Source organism: Pygocentrus nattereri, chromosome 29 (assembly GCF_015220715.1).
Source record: "Pygocentrus nattereri isolate fPygNat1 chromosome 29, fPygNat1.pri, whole genome shotgun sequence".
NCBI classification, from domain to species: domain Eukaryota; kingdom Metazoa; phylum Chordata; class Actinopteri; order Characiformes; family Serrasalmidae; genus Pygocentrus; species Pygocentrus nattereri.
In genome coordinates this window covers 9,128,225-9,144,995 of record NC_051239.1, presented here as the reverse complement: position 1 = coordinate 9,144,995, position 16,771 = coordinate 9,128,225, and the positions used below count along the sequence as shown (strand labels likewise).

Genomic DNA, 16,771 nt, shown 5'->3' with positions numbered 1-16,771 from the left:
TATTCATATTATGTTTTTATTAGAACACTAACCCTGCAAATTATGCTATATCAATATATCAACATAGTGCTGTCTATTCACTAAATATGATTTAAATCATTCTAAAATTGCCTGAAAGGTCTAACAAGTATCAAAACAGTGGATTAGAATTGTGGAGTCAATGGTATAAGAAGCTGCACTTGTAACGCCGCGGAGCGATGATGAGGCGGACGCACATGAGGGAAGCGAGATTTATTGAGGGCAAATCCAAACTCGGGGTCAAGACGGTCCAGGGTCAGAGAGTCAACACGGAGAGATTGGGGTACAGACATAACTTAAATAAACACAGACTGGAAACACTGTGGAGGCCGGAATAAACAAAACACCACAGGATCGAACAAAGACCACAAGAGAATACTCTACATGAGAATACCTATGAAACAAAGTCCAGTAAACTCACAGGGGAAACACAGGGCTTAGATACAACAGGGATAACGATGGTTAACAAGATATAGGTGGTTCCAGTCAGGGGCAGGGTCTGGAAACAGGAGGGCAGGACCAGTGAGAAACAAAGCAAAAGCACATAGAGGACTGGGAGGTAAACATAAGCACATGGACAGGGCTGGGAGGAGCCAAACGTGACAGCACTAAGATCGAATGAGATCAAAACAGGATTCAGCACTGAGTCTGAGGTCATTCACAACACGAGCCAGTGCTGCGCTTACAACAAAAACCTGATTCAAACTTCTTAATAACTTTTCACAGATTTTATGAGATAAATCTCCACGAGACACACTGACAGAAAGGTTAGGGTTATTAGTCGGGCTGTGGTGGAAAAAAAATGACGTTAGTGTTATCTTTGTGTTTATTACCCCTTAAAAGCTCAGGCTTATTACATACTAAGGCTCATTACTCGGTAAACAGAGGGATTTCAGTGCAAACTGACTGAGCTATACTAAGGTTATAGAAGTGTGTAATAAGACATTGGGCTAATTATATAATTATTAATTATCTAATTCCCACGCCTTACTAAGTCGTGGCCTTGCATTATTTCATTACACAATAATACTTAAAACAAGTACAAATGTCTATAAATACCTTGAATAATCTCATATTATTCATTTATATCCATAGACATTCTCAGGTGTAGCAGGTGAAGCTAAAACAGCACCGACTCAGTAAAAAGTTTCTATTTGGAGTAAAAAGACACTGAAATGACTCTGTGCAGATTTAAAAGCTCTTAATGTGTTGATGTAAAATCCATCTGATGGTTTGATGCACATGATGATTTGGTGATGGACTTGAGTCTATAGTGTCATCAGCACCTCCACAGGCAGATTAATGCACAGACTTAAAGGGCTGAAGGGGTCAAGCGTGACAAAAATCCAGGATATTAAAACTAGAATAAATATGATGATTTGCTTGAAAATGTGTTGTTCTTGATGATTTGGTGTTGGTCTAATGCAGAGATTTTAAACCTTTCAGAGAAACGAAACATAATAAGATGAAGTTTATACACATAATGTTAATATAAGGTTAGCACTGGAAACAAAATGCTGCACTACCTTCCTTTTGTTTTTGTTTTTAACTAAAAATAACAATAAATACCGATTTTGGGACATTAATGACTGTTTGTGTCATAAAATGCACCAACACAGTCCATTAAACAGCAGCATTCCATGATGAAAATCCACTTTGTCCGTGGTCTTTGTTAATGCCAATAGGACTATTGTGATTGTGCTAAAATCCACTGAGGCATTTGCGATGTCATGGTTAGTGCCAAGCTAACGGTGGTGTATATTCACTTTCCCACACATGCTTTAATGAGTTTAGCTTGATTATAGCCTGATTAACTCCAGCTTAAAAACCCTGAAGTTTAAAGCTTGTACAACATGATTATACCATTCTTTACTTTGTATGTTGCTGTTTTTAAGTAAATATTTAAGCAAATATTTAAAGTTAAAGCTTAACTCTGGAATGCTAGTAAAGACCTATGTGCGGTTGTTTTAGGGAAGAGTTTATATTTTCTTTAATTCATGTTTAATTACTATTTATTAATCATATTCCTTACATACATTTATCACTTACATTTATTAGATTTATATATTCAAATATATTTATTTCATCTGCACTAGCCATTCAGCGTTTGAGTCAATGCTGCGTTTTCATTACAGTGAGCTATACTGCTTCCCTCGCCAGCTGTTGGCTGTTTTGGGGGTGTCACAAAAACACAAGCAAGTTTAAAGTCCTCATGTCATTACATCATATATTGTGTTTTATGTTCTTTATTCAAGAAATTCAATTCATAAATAAAATATGGACATATAACTGTTTCAAGCAACTTACAGCATCATCCTGCATCCCTGTAGGTATGATATGTTTAGTACTGTTCCAGGTCTGTACTTTTAACACCAAGATGAGTTTAAATATGAGTCTATTGGAATATCTGAGCCCATCCTCTGTCACTTCTGGATCTGTGTTCTCGTCACACTCGTACAGGTGAGGCTGGGTTAGTGTGAAAGTATTTCCACCCTGTGCTAATTCTCAGCCTCAGAGGCTCATACAGGTACAGACTGTCTGAAATCTATTACACATTAAGCTGCTACCAATATCAGGTTTTTGTCAGGTGCATTTTGATTGGCTGTCCACATATCCATATGTACGCACGTCCGTGCATCGTTTCTTATCTGTAAAATGGTAAACAGTAAACATTGAAATTTTTATTTCTGGCTTAATTGCAGAAGTGACTGTGTTGGCTCTTTAAGCACTGGTATGATCTTCTTAGGAGAGACTTTACAGACGTTCATGAACAATGGAAAGACCCTCTCAGTGAATCTGTGTGACAAGGTGTGTAAGTCTCTGTTAGTCAGACCATCAGAGAATGAGAGCATTCCTCTCTCCCAGTCCAGCTGCACTCTGATCTTCTGGAGATTCTGGGCCACTGAGAGGGGAGTTCCAGGCTGTGGTGATGAACCTACCGCATATTGTCCATTCAGATACCACAATGACCAAACTCCACTCCTGGAGAAAATCTCTCCTTTCCTCTCAGCAGACTCCGTCATCACCCCCAAAATCCAGAGTTTATCTCCCACTTCAACATCCCAGCAGTGCGTCCCTGAGTTGAAGCCCTCGGAGCCCAGCACACACACCAGCTTATCAAACCTCTCTGGATTATCAGGAAGCTGCTGCTTCTCATCACTGAATCTCACACTGGTCAGATCATCTGAGAGGACGAGTTTAGGATGAGCAGTGTTGGGATCCAGAATTACAGGAGCTGAAAGAGAAGAAATACAAGCTTGTGATATATTTTATTACAGTAATCAGGGTCAGGGTGTTTAATTAGGCACATGTTTCATTCTGTGATCTATAGTTACCTGTGTTTTATTTAGAAAATGATACTTCATTGTGAACATTCACAAATACGGTGTTCTGAAAAAGTCAGACACCGTCATTTATTTAGTATCCAGTCGTTAATAGTGATATTTTTAGCTGAAATAGATAAAAGAAAATCCAGAGGAAAGAGGAAAGTCAAAGAAATATAAAAGATAAAACAAGAGTTTCAAAAACTGGAGTTCAACATGATTAAATGCTATGAAAAAAATGGGTCCCCTAGCAACCATGCAAGACCAGGTAGACCACCAACACTGTCCCCCATCAAATAAGCAGCTTTTTCTTGATGCTAAATATATGGACTTGTTCTGTATGAGAGGAACTAATAAAGAAAGACTGAGACTGAGAGAGACTCACCAAACTGCATGATCTTCTGCATCTTCTCCCAGACTGTGAACTTCAGATTGGCTAGATGTTTAGCCACATGGAGCAGCTCTCCTGAAAGCCTCTCTGGATCCTGCAGTGAGCACTGGGTTCTGGAAGAACATTCAGGAGTCAGTGCTGCTGTGATTTTGGGCTCAGAACCACAGAAAGAAGCAGGAGACACAACACTCACCTTTTCAGAGTGGCCTTGTAGTTCTGAAAAACAAGGAGGGTAACATAAATGTGCTTAGTTATTAAAAATAACAGTGTTACCTTCATACAGTGTAAAAACCAAAGACTAGAAATAAATTCTTTTGCTTGGTTCTGAACAGAAATAATAATGAACTGTGTCCCATTTTGGTGACCAATTTGAATGAAATAAAGAACCTTTAATAACATTATTCTAATATAGTTTAATGTACATATGATTAATTATTAACTCCAAACCAAACACTGCTGCATTTATACAGTAAACTAACTTCATGATGTTAAACCAAAAATATGCATCGCTCATCTGTAAAAGACGGCAGCCAGTCTAGGCTCGGCCACCTGCATCAAGACATTACAACTGTAATGTAGCTGGTCTACATTAGCAGCTCATTTAGCTGATCATCTACTGGTTATTCATGAAAGTTGGTAGAATATTTCTCAAAGACACATGAGAAAAATGTAATAATAAGGAAGTCAGTCATTCACTTCAAGACTGTCAAACATTACGGACAAAAAATCTCTACCTGGATGACCCTGTAATAATCACATTATAGAGCAGACAGTTACTACATGTTATAACACATCTTCTTGTAGAATAGGGGTGTCCAGTATGACGATATGTGATGAACTACCTCACACTACGCTTTTCTGAGCAAATTCTGAACATTATCAGTACTTAAAAAACCACTGACCTGCATGTTTCTCTGAAAATAATATACTCAGTCCTGTTACACTGGATTTAGTGCAGCACTTCATTCAGAGTTTTTTCTATGTTGAATAAAGGCAGCAATTCGCTTTGGTTGTTGATAGGATTTTTAAAATGTGGCACTACTAGTGCACACCGTCCTCCCAACTCATCAACCTTCATGAAAATAATTTATTGCGATCAATCAGATTATTTACTACTACTACTACTAATAATAATAATAATAATAATAATAATAATACATTATACTTATATAGTGCTTTTCAAGAACTCAAAGATGCTTACAGGTTTTCAAAATACTGAGCAGTAAAGACAAACAAAAGAACATGAAGCAGAGTCATAACATCACTAGCAAAGACATAGCAGGACTTGGCAAAGGGGCTGGTTTAAGATTGAGAACAGTTATAAGCAATAGAAATGAGAGAGGTTTTAAGTTTAGATTTAAAAGTAGAGACAAAGTTGGCCTGTTGAATATGTGAGGGAAGAGAGCTCCAGAGTTGGGGAGCCAGCCTAAAGAAAGCACGATCACCATATCCATGTAGGTTGGTCGGTGGGACAGTGAGTAAACCAGCAGAGGAAGACCTGAGAGTGTGAGTTGGTTTGTAGGGAATAAGTAGATCAGACAGGGAGGAAGGAGCAAGATTATGTAGAGCTCTGTATGTGAGGAGAAGAATTTTGAATTGTATGCCATATTTTACAAAAAGCCAGTGGAGATGCTGCAGGATGGGGGTAATATGCTGATGTGTACGGGTGCGCGTGAGGAGGCGAGCAGCAGAGTTCTGTACCATCTGGAGTTTGCATAAATGGGAGGAGTTAATACCAGCAAGCAGAGAGTTAAAATAGTCTAGGTGACTAGAAATGAATGCATGAATAAGGGTTTCTGCAGCAGAGCAGCAGCAGAGAGTGATGAACTCATTTTTGCAATGTTACGGAGATGGAAAAAAGAGGTTTTAACTACAGATTTGATGTGTGCACCGAACAAGAGAGTTTTCAAGCTGGGTGAGGCGTGGATTTTTAATGGGTTGAGTGCTAATGTAAAGTTTTAAGTGCTAATCTAATTTTAAAGCTTTCTTTCATTAGTTCATCTGGATAAATCACATTTCTCTCTAATTTGACCCTAAAGAATTTTCCCATTTACATAAGCTTAACCAGACTTTATTTTTTTGGGTGGTGTGAATTCATGTATTAAAAGTATTGGGACACCTACACATTAAACCTACAGGAGATTTTATGACATCCCATTCTAAATCCACAGGCATTAAAATGGAATAAGTCCCTCCTTTGCAGCAACAACAGCTTCCAGTCTTCTGGGTAGCTTTCTATAAGATTTTGTGGTGTGTCTGTTTAAGGCTTGCATGCAGCTGCTCTGCCATGGAAACCTTGCCGTGAAGCTCCCAGTGCAGTTTTTGTGCTGATTGTAACGTGGAGCGAGGTTGAGGCTTTGTCCAGGGACAAACAGCCAACACGGAGAGAAGGAGGGACAGACATGACAAAATAAAAACAACAAACAACAGAGGCCAGAAGAAACAAACACCAAACAATAATCAGACACTTCAAACAGTACAAAGACCAGCAAAACAAAGGGCAAAGCACAGGGCTTAAATAAAGGGTAAATGAGGGACAGGTGGGAAACAACTGGAGACAATCCGGAGTGGAGTCATGAAACGAGGGGGCTGGACTAAAAACCAAAACAAAAACACATGGACCGGGAGGACTGGGAGGGGCCAATCGTGACACTGATGTTAATGCCAGAGGAGGTATTGAGTCAGCAGAGTGTTGGTGATTTTTATGCTATACGCTCCTCAGCACTGAGCGACCTGCTCTGATCTTTACATGGTCTGACACCTCGTGACTGACTTCCTGTGGTTCATAAACACTTTCACATTTCTATAACACCACTCAGAGTTGATCATAGAATATCTAGGAAACTGGACATTTTGCAAACGATCGTGTTGCGACGGTTGCCTCGTATTAGCCTATACCAGGCTCAGGTTCAGTGAGTTCTTCAGAATGACCCATTCTTTCACAGATGTATGTAAAAGCAGAGCACTTGGCTGCATGGTTTGATTGTATATATATATGTGTATGTTTATGTATATGTGTATGTGGATGTTTTATGTATGTAACAACAAAACCTTACATGTACTGCATATGCAATCAATGTGGCTATTGTAGCCTTTCACTCATACAGCATGGTTATGTCTTATTTTCAGGGGAAATCTGGAGCTTTCCACTTTGCTGCTCCTTTTGTTAGTTTGGTTCTTGTTGATTTATCCGTAGCTCTCTTGCTAACTTTGTGCAGTAGTCTGTAGAATGCACCCTCTGGTGCTAACAGTACTGGTAGAATTGGCTTCAGTGAGAGGTTTTCTTAAAGAAACACCCCACTGTAGTAGATGGAAATTAATTCAGTTTTATCAAGAGAGGCATCAGTGGAACTTCTTGCCATTTTAAAGGCGGTACTAGACAAATTGTGGAATTGGAGTCGTGAGGGTGTGACTTCAGGCTGAAACTAGGGATGGTTAAACTAAGCAAATAAAACAATGGGTTGCTACAACGTTATTGTGATAACGCATTATTAACCACAAACTGTAAGACATATTATATATCATGAAAATGTCTTCAAGTATGGTGATGTTATATTTCTTACAATATCACCCACCCCTTCTATCAAACAGGCTATTTTATATAATGTCGCTCATTAAGCAGCTCTGCAGGAGTGAGTGTAGGTTGAGCACTGTGTGAGGAAAACAATCTGAAATTTGTATGGAAATGATATAATAATGTTATTAACTAATGCCGTATAAATGAAGATGAACATTTCGCTCTTTATCTTTCTGTCTCCTGCACTGTGTGAGTTCAGTCCCCGATAATGACTGAATATTCCTCACCTGTAAGAATGAGACGTCTTCAGCTGCCATCTGCTCCTCTACGGCTCTGACTGCGTCTGAAAGTGATGATATCTCTCTGCTCATCTTCTCAATCTTCTCTTTCATCGCCCGACTCTTCCGCTCCTCTTCCTCCCTCAGTGCAGTTAACCTGGCTGCCTCTTCATCTCGTAGAAACTGGTGAAGCTTCTCAAACTCCTCCTTAATCCGCCTCTCTGTGCGCCGGGCCTGAGTCTGGAATGAAGGAGTAGTAAATCAGATGAACTATGACTGAATATATGAAGATGGTCAGAATAGTCATTTCTGAAGTTATTCACTCTGACCTTTATATGCTCTGCAGTCTGATCCCAGCTCAGTTTACACTCCTTAAAGATCTTCAGCTTCTCCTCTAGAGGCTTCAGTGCAGCCTGGAGTTCCTTCTGGAATAAATCACTTTATTGGTCAGAAACAAGATCAGATACAGAGTTTGGTGCTGCTGTCTCTCAAAGTCTGGACAGATGTGAAGGCGGTCTACATAGAGAGTTCATAAGGCATGCGTAAGTGTTGAATAATGTATTTATAAGGTAATAATTGATCATTTACAAAGGGCTTATGTCATAATGTTTTATGAACAAAACAACATAATGTGCCGACCTACTGAAGTGATGGACATTTCATCAATTTATAACACTTATGATGTACCACAACCAAGAAATTATAAAACAGGGAAAAAGCACCATATATCAATTCTAGGCAAGATTTTGAGGAACTTAAACTTAATGAACAATTTTACAAATATTGCATGAACATCCATATTCCCAGATAAAATTATGTACTTTATTTATTTTTATTCAGTTTATTTATTTAATTATTTTTGTATCATTTACATTACTATGAATAAGCTCTAGTAAGAAGACATGTTCGGCTGCAGGCATGAAAAACAGAGTTAACTGTTCACGCAGCCTCACAGATTTCCTCAATAGAATGAAACTCAAGTAGAAATATTGAGAACTGATGAGCGTCGTTCTTAACTGAGTAACTAAACTGAGTTACATTACTTGGAAATGATGCTTCATAACAGTGTAACACAGGGAACAACTGTCTGTCCCTTTAGTTTTTGGCCACTTATGTCAATGTAAATTAATTTACTTCATAAAGCATCACATTCCTGTTCCTAAAAACCAAAAGGGGAATTCCACTGATTTTTCAAAACTTCTGGATAATTCAATCATTGAGTTATAAACAAAGTCATTTAGAGTAAATTGATTTAGATTCATTGTAGAGAAAATTACCAACTTAAAATTGTTTACAGTGGTGTTGATGGGAACCAGGCATCGCGTTGTCTACAACAAAAAAATTGCTATTTTATTTAAAATCCAAAACCAATGAACCTACATGTGTCTTCTGATTTTTATTATATATGTTTGTGATGGTAAAATGGTGGTAAATCTGGAAAAATGTATTTTCTTTGGGGACTATTGTGCCTCACAACACCCTGCATGAACCTCACTGTCATGAATGGCTTAAAAAAATATGTTTTAGGCCAAATTCTTTACCTCAAAACAATGTCTCAGACATCAGGCAGTGTGTTTATACTCATTTCATGTAATAACTTTCTGTGAGGGAGATTTTAGAGACATTAAACTCTTCAGACGTCTGGTTCCAATAAGAGAGCTTACCTTGTAGTCTACTGCTGCTTCCTGCAGGGGGAGAAATTTGTGGTTGGTGTGTATTTTAGAGTCCCGACACACCAAACACACAGGCTGTAGATCATCCAGACAGAAGAGTCTGAGTTTCTCGCTGTGTGGAATGCAGCGTGTTCCTGACCCTGCTGAAGCTCTCGGACTCGACTCCTGTAAGAAAGTCTCACACAGGTTCTTCAGAGCCAGGTTTATGGGAGGTTTCTCCACTGGAGACTTTCTCCTACAAACTGGACATTCTCTGGATCCTTTGATTTTCCAGAACTGCTGCAGACAGTCTTTACACACACTGTGGCTACAGCGCAGAATAACAGGATCTCTGAAGATTTCACGGCACACCGGACAGGAGAAATCCTCCTCTGAAAACTTAGAAGCCATTTTCTTCCCCTGGTGTCTCCTCCAGTCAGAACACTCACACTTTCACTTTGAGTTCTGTGGAGTGATCACCGTCTGATTTCACTCACTGTCTGATTTCAGTAAATCTGATGACTTTGTAGTTCCAGTTAGTAACCAGCTTCTTTCAGCTTCTTCAACGTGCCTCAGTTTCCTTCATAAATACCTTTCTTTGTAAAACTACACTCACAGGACCACAGTACAGTCTGTTTAGGAAGCACAGGAGACACTCTGCACTTCCTTAGTGGGAGGAGTTCTAGAGAAGAAAGGTTATGATTGGATACAGTCAGAATTCATGCCAGCAGGAAAGAGTAAAGACAATAAGAAGTCCTATAATAAGAGTGAAGCATTGTGACTAAGTAAGTCAATGCTCCTCGGTTTATTATCCAGGTTGATTTATTGATTTGTTCCATTGAAATAAACAGCAGGTGGATGACATTAAACGCTACTCAGAAAATGTGGCTCCTAACAACCATGTAAGACCTGCTAGACACCAAAACTGTCCGATAAACAGCACTTAAAGCTTTCCTCTTTGAGAGAGAGGAGAAAATCAAGCTGCTTCAGATCTGAAAAGATCCACAGGTGTCTCTGTCCATCCTTCCACTCTGAGAAGACCACTCAATATTGTGAGTCTGAAAGGATGTGTAGCTGATCAAGAAGCTCTTAGAAAAGGAAAACAGATGAAAGAAAAAAAGCTGCTGGTGTTCTCAGAACAGTGGACTGACCACCCCAGAGTCCAGGCCTCAACACACTGAGTGTGTTTGGGATTATTTGGATCATGAGAAGCTGAAAATGCAGTAAGACTGAACTTTGGAGGTGTGTCTGAAAAACTACAAGTGAGTCTCCTGAAAAGAATGGAAGCTGTAATCAAGGTGAAAAGTGGACACACTGAAAATGATATTACATTCAGTTATTGAGGCTTCTGGGTAACATTAAGTAAAAATCTGTTTATCCTGGTGCTGAAAATAAATAACTTGAAGAAATGTGAAATATCTGAGTAGATCATAAATATTTACTGTAAAATTATAGCGGTTGTCCAGCTGGTCAAGGAGAGATGCATGACAGGGAGGATATTTTTATCTAGAATTAACATCTGATCAAGTCATGATTGACCTTCAGATAGAAAAGGGTTAAACTGTTCAAGGTGACCTCACACTGTTTCACAAACATACACAGCTTATTTACCCTGTACACACATACAGAGAGTCCATCCCACAGAATGAACAGATCAGTGGAGAAACGAAAGTAAAGTCTCTCTTTCTCTGCTCGCTCTGTTCGTCTCTGTGTGCATTAAAATGGCAGAAGCTGCTCTAAAAACTCTGGACTCTTTCAACTGTCCGATCTGTCTGGATCTACTGAAGGATCCAGTGACTATTCCCTGTGGACACAGCTACTGTCTGGACTGTATTAAGGACTACTGGGGTCAGGATGATCAGATTGGGGTCTACAGATGCCCCCAGTGCAGACACAGCTTCACTCCAAGGCCTGTTCTCAACAAGAACACCATGCTGGCTGAACTAGCTGAGGGTCTGAGGAAGACGAGGCTCCAAGCTGCTCCTCCTGCTGGATCTCCTGCTGGATCTGGAGATGTGGAGTGTGACGTCTGCACTGGAACAAAACTCAGAGCTGTTAAATCCTGTCTGGTGTGTCTGGCTTCTTACTGTGAAGCTCATATTCAGCCTCATTATGAATCTCCTGCATTAAAGAAACACAAACTGGTTGAAGCCTCCATGAATCTGCAGGAGAAGATCTGCTCTCTTCATGATAAGCTTCTAGAGGTTTTCTGTCGCACTGATCAGCAGTGTGTATGTTATTTGTGTGTAATGGATGAACACAGTGGTCATAAGACAGTTTCAGCTGCAGCAGAAAGATCTGAGAAGCAGGTAAGTATTTACTGAAAGTCCTGCAGTAGCTGGTTGATTAAAATGTGGAGCAGCACAGTGAGCGAAGTTCAGTCAGACACACCCAGTTAGAATAAAACAAAGGCATGAGATAGATAGCATTTAAAAATCAATTTAATATGTACATAACAGTTTTATTTTTTTGAAGCCAAAAACGAAAAAAGAAACAATACTTCAACTATATTTATATAAATGTTTTGACATTTAAGTCACTTCTTTCACTGCCACATTGGTCAAAAGTTGATTTACGTAGTAAGAACTAGTGTATGTGTTGGACAAGCACTCTGGACACACAAACCAGTCTCTGAACAAATCCTATTAATATAGTATTACATTATTTAAATGCCACTTTAAACAGTTAGATTCATAGATTATTGTTTTTCAAGTGGATGTAAGAAAACCAGTTCATAAAATTGTATATTATGTACAGAAGCAGCTGGTGGAGAATCAGAGGAAATTCTAGCAGAGAATCCAGCAGACGGAGAATAAACTACAGGAGCTGAAAAAGACTATGAAGACTATCAGGGTAAGTATATTGACCAGATGAGAAGACAACAGCTGGCTGTTAAAGGAAGCAATATCTAGCAGCTGTGCAAAGCCAGTCTTCAGGTCTGTGGAGCCATAGGTGAGGTCTGGGCCCAAAAACAACAACATCTGTCCAAACACTCAAAAAAAAATCCATATAATCTTTGCAAACTAGAGAAGTTGTTTATTTCCTCTTTCATGAAACACACACTTGCTATTGTATACCTTGTTATTGAGTTCAGGTGTATCAGCCACACCCATTGCTAACAGTTGGATAAAACTAGGCTTGTAGCCTGTATGGTACCAACTTTGTGGGAACAGTTTGTTGGAGACCCTTTTCTGTTGTAGCATGACTGAGCCCAAGTGCACAATACAAGGTCCATAAAGGCATGGCTGAGTGATTTAGTGTAGAAGAACTTGACTGGCCTGCACAGAGCCCCGACATCAACCCCATCAAACACCTTTGGGATGAATTAGAATGTAGATTCTGAGCCAGGACCTCTCATCCAACATCAGTGCCTGACCTCACAAATGCTCTGGATAAATAGGCAAAAATTCCCACACTTTCCAAAATCTTGTATAAAGCTTCCCAGAAGAGTGGAAGCTCTTATAGCTTCAAAGGGGGACCAACTTTATATTAATGCCTATGGATTTCAAATGTGTATATAAAACATGCGCAATTGCCTGTTGCAGTTAAAAGCTCTCATTATAAGAGAGGGAATTTGATTGTGACCACTGGGTCTCAGACTGTACGCTTAAGTGTAGCTAAATGATAATGTAGCAAACAGCTTAACTGTACAAAACATTATCAAGCTAGAAAACAAGCTGTAACACTATTTTTACATCTAAATGCGCAATATTATATCAGTTTCATAGTTCAAAGTAAAAGGCCCATTTACATGTACATGAAAACAAAAACAAAGCAGTAACTAAAAGTATGTGAAATGATTGGTGTTTGATATTTAATTGGAACAGTAAAGCTAATATTGCTTTAATTGCAGGGCTGCCAACCGTCACACATTGGCCATGATATGCATTTAGATCTAATCTTAATCTCAGTGTTGAACAAAAGCAGAACTTCCTAGCTTGCAGTCTGAACTTCTTAGAAGGCAAAATTCCTCATCAAGTCACTTAATGTGACAGAACAGTACTTGATGTAGTGTTGATGGGGAAACAGGTCAGATTTGAGCTTAAAAAGCAAATGTTGTGGTGCCAAATGGCTCATGAAATAAAAGTTTCTTATATTAAACATTATGTAATGGATTTAATACCTGTTAACAAAAAGTGTATCTAGAACACAGTGAACATTAACAGTACTACTCTAGCACTATTGTGTGGACAGCATAACATTTGCAACTAGAACTCGAAAAATTAAACAAAACAATATTTAAGAAAATAAATAAATAACAGTAACCACCTACTTACTTACGTAAAGTGAGATCAGGAAGCAGACGCTCGTGGATATAAAACACAAGTGAATCTTTACTTGTAGAATCAGGAACGTATAGAGTAGTCAGAAAACAGGCATGAATGGTGACCATAACCAAAAAGGGCAATACAGATCGGTGTCCACAAAACAAGCGATGGGTCAAAACCATATATCCAATAAACCAGGCAAAAGGACACAAGGGCAAATGCAAAAGACAAAGTAAATGAAAAAACAGGCAGAAGGCCATAAACACCAGTAGAGAAAAAGGTCAGTAGTTTCACAGGGAAAGCAATACCTCACAACTATTCTTAGCTAAAGCCCGGGCTTATATACTAGTCTCTCTAATCACATGACCAAGAGACAGCTGCAGGTAATTTAGTACTCATGTGAACCTGAACGATGATTGGAGGATGAGAACCATTCTGGAGTCATGTAACTTTGCTGTGGTGTCCGATTGTGAGAGTGAGGGAACTAGCTCCGCCTCTTAATTCCTCAGTGGATTCTGGGGAATGCATTTCATGTTCGACTGAGGACTGAGAGGTTGCATGACAAACCCCATGCAGCCCACCCTTATGACCACAAACACCTAACACCACCATGATCCCACTGACCTGCTGAAGTCTCATTCTAACAAAAACAGAAATGTTGCAGGCGTGTATTGATAATTCTAAGAAAATGATGAACATTAAATACTATCATGAAACTAACTGGCTACCAGAATTATTATTCATAACATGAAGAAAGAATGTCATGAATTGTGGAGAAGTGAGTGAAAGAGCTGCTTCAGATGAAGCCCCTCCTCTCTGTGTGTCTCCTAACAGCGCTCTGCACAGGCAGCAGTGGAGGACAGTGAGAAGATCTTTGCTGAACTGATTGAGTCCATTGAGAGGAGACGCTCTGAGGTGAAAGAGCTGATCAGAGCTCAGGAGAAGACTGAACTGAGTCGGGCTGAAGACCTCCTGAAGAAGCTGGAGCAGGAGATTGCTGATCTGAGGAGGAGAGACGCTGAGCTGGAGCAGCTTTCACACTCAGAGGATCACATCCATTTCCTCCAGGTAACATCACTGACTCTCTCCTCATCTACAGAAAGCATATCTTACACTTTCCTTTAGAAGCGCTGCAAATTTCTCCAGTTGTGAAAAGCTCAATCTGTGTTTCTTCATCTCTGCAGAGTTTCCAGTCACTCTCTGCTCCTCCTCAACCTGCGAACGTATTATGTAACACAATCAGTCCACAGTTCTCCATGGAAGACCTGAAAAAAGTTGTGACCGGAGTGATGGAAAAAATGACACCAGAAATAGTTAAGCTCTCTTTAGGTAAAATGAATTATGCGCAAGGATTAATCCTAAAGGAGAGAATATAATTCCTGTATCTTCATTTTCAATAGTCCGTAAAGCCTTTTCATGTCAGATTTGACAGAATGTCTAACAAATCCAAGTCTAGAGGATCAAAGTCACATATACGTCTTATAGAACAAACTCTAGTTTTATTGAAGCTTCAAAATACAAACCTATACATTTTAAAGATAGAATGTATTTAAACTTTTTTTTCTAGCCAAGTTTTTTTTTGTCATTGTTAGAATTTATATCATTGACTGACCATTGGATACTTATACAATTTGACAAATGACAAAATATTTAAATTTCAAATGATATGATAGCATATGATTTGATACATTAGACCTGTTTGTGTCCAACAAGCCTTACCTGATCTGCCCAAAAAGTTTTTCATTATACTGACCCTCATCAGGGTCACCCACACTTTATTTTTTTACCACACTGGTTTCACACCCACATATGATTTTGCTTTGGGGAATGAGTGGAACTGTAAGTGGTATCTGGAGGTAGAATGAATAATATATGAATTAATATCTGTTTAATCCTAAATAAATTCAATGAAAGGGATTTTAATGCCTTTGTTTTATTTTGAATAGTAATTGATGCCCTGATGCCAAAGACCAGAGAGGACTTTCTGAAATGTGAGTATCACAGATTTACTGAACCATGTACACGTTCAGAACCTTACTCAGTGATCTCCTGCTCCAGTTTCTTCAGAAGCTCTTGAGAGGTTGTTCAACCTCAGTGTAGCTGATCTACAGGCTAAAGATCGTGATGATGTAGCTTATATAGTCTCATTTCAGTCCATAGACTCATTATTCTGACGTTACCATCAACTGTTATTAAAAAGATGTTTGTATCTTCTTCACTCACTATGACACAAACATGAAGCTTTATCTCATTAAGATGAATCATCTATGAACTATTTTATGTTCAGATTCAAAGTTTATTAAACATTATCAGTGAGTCATTTTCTTAAGAGGTGGCAAAAGTACTACAGTAATATAATGTTACACTGTTATCTATCTATCTATCTATCTATCTATCTATCTATCTATCTATCTATCTATCTATCTATCTATCTATCTATCTATCTATCTATCTATCTATCTATCTATCCTTCTAGCACTTTTAGCTGCATGTCAGTGTATTAAAAGTGATTTTCTCTACATCAGATTCCTGTCAGCTCACTCTGGATCCAAACACAGTGAACAGAGAGCTTGCTCTGTCTGAGAGGAACAGAAAAATTACATTGATGAATCGGATCCAAACACATCCTGATCATCCAGAGAGATTTGATGTAGTGCAGCAAGTTCTCTGTAGCGAAAGTCTGACTGGACGCTGTTACTGGGAGGTCAAGTTTAGTAAGAGAGGTGTTGATATTGCAGTGTCTTATAAAGGCATCAGCAGGAAATGTAATGGGTCTAGATTTGGGTGTAATGATCAGTCCTGGAGTCTCATCTGCTTCAGCTCAACTTCCTCTTTTAAACACAATAATAAAGAGACTAAACTCCCTGTAAAGTCCAGCTCCTCCAGAATAGGAGTGTATGTGGATCACAGTGCAGGAATTCTGTCCTTCTACAGCGTCTCTGACACAATGACCCTCCTCCACAGAGTCCACACCACGTTCACTCAGCCCCTCTATCCTGGATTTGGGGTTTTTTGTGGTCATTGTCTTCAGATCTGTGATCTTGAATAAAATTAAAAGCAAAAAAAAAGCTAAAAGCTGAAAATGTGCTCATCTACAGTCGTATGTGCATGAATAAAAAAACAAAAAATGTGACAGATTATTAGAAACAGCAGCATATAACAGCAGCTTTAAATCTGTCCCATATGATGATGATGATGATGATGATGATAATGATGAACCTTTATGCTCATATGTAATAAACACTGTGGACAGACTTTTATTTGACTCAAATTTAAAATGTCTTTTACTGTGTATTTCAATGTTGTGCATATATAATAAATAAA

The 16,771-nt window shown here is 38.8% G+C and overlaps 1 protein-coding gene and 1 pseudogene across 2 annotated transcripts; one reads left to right on the top strand and one right to left on the bottom strand.

The window, feature by feature from the left end:
* Positions 1-2,233: 2,233 nt before the first annotated feature.
* LOC108426663 (zinc-binding protein A33-like) lies at positions 2,234-9,825 on the bottom strand. 2 transcript variants are annotated; one of them, XM_017696318.2, is made up of 6 exons: positions 9,192-9,825; positions 7,857-7,952; positions 7,537-7,767; positions 3,926-3,948; positions 3,727-3,845; positions 2,234-3,253 (listed from the first exon to the last, which is right to left on the bottom strand). In XM_017696318.2, exons 1-6 carry the CDS (start codon positions 9,588-9,590, stop codon positions 2,700-2,702), a joined length of 1,422 nt encoding a protein of 473 aa, XP_017551807.1. In that variant the 5' UTR covers positions 9,591-9,825; the 3' UTR covers positions 2,234-2,699. The 2 variants fall into 2 exon arrangements, with proteins under 2 accessions (XP_017551807.1, XP_037392002.1); XM_037536105.1 differs by having other exon boundaries at positions 7,857-7,949.
* A 1,024-nt stretch (positions 9,826-10,849) lies between these two features.
* Positions 10,850-16,771, top strand: LOC108426662 (annotated as a pseudogene).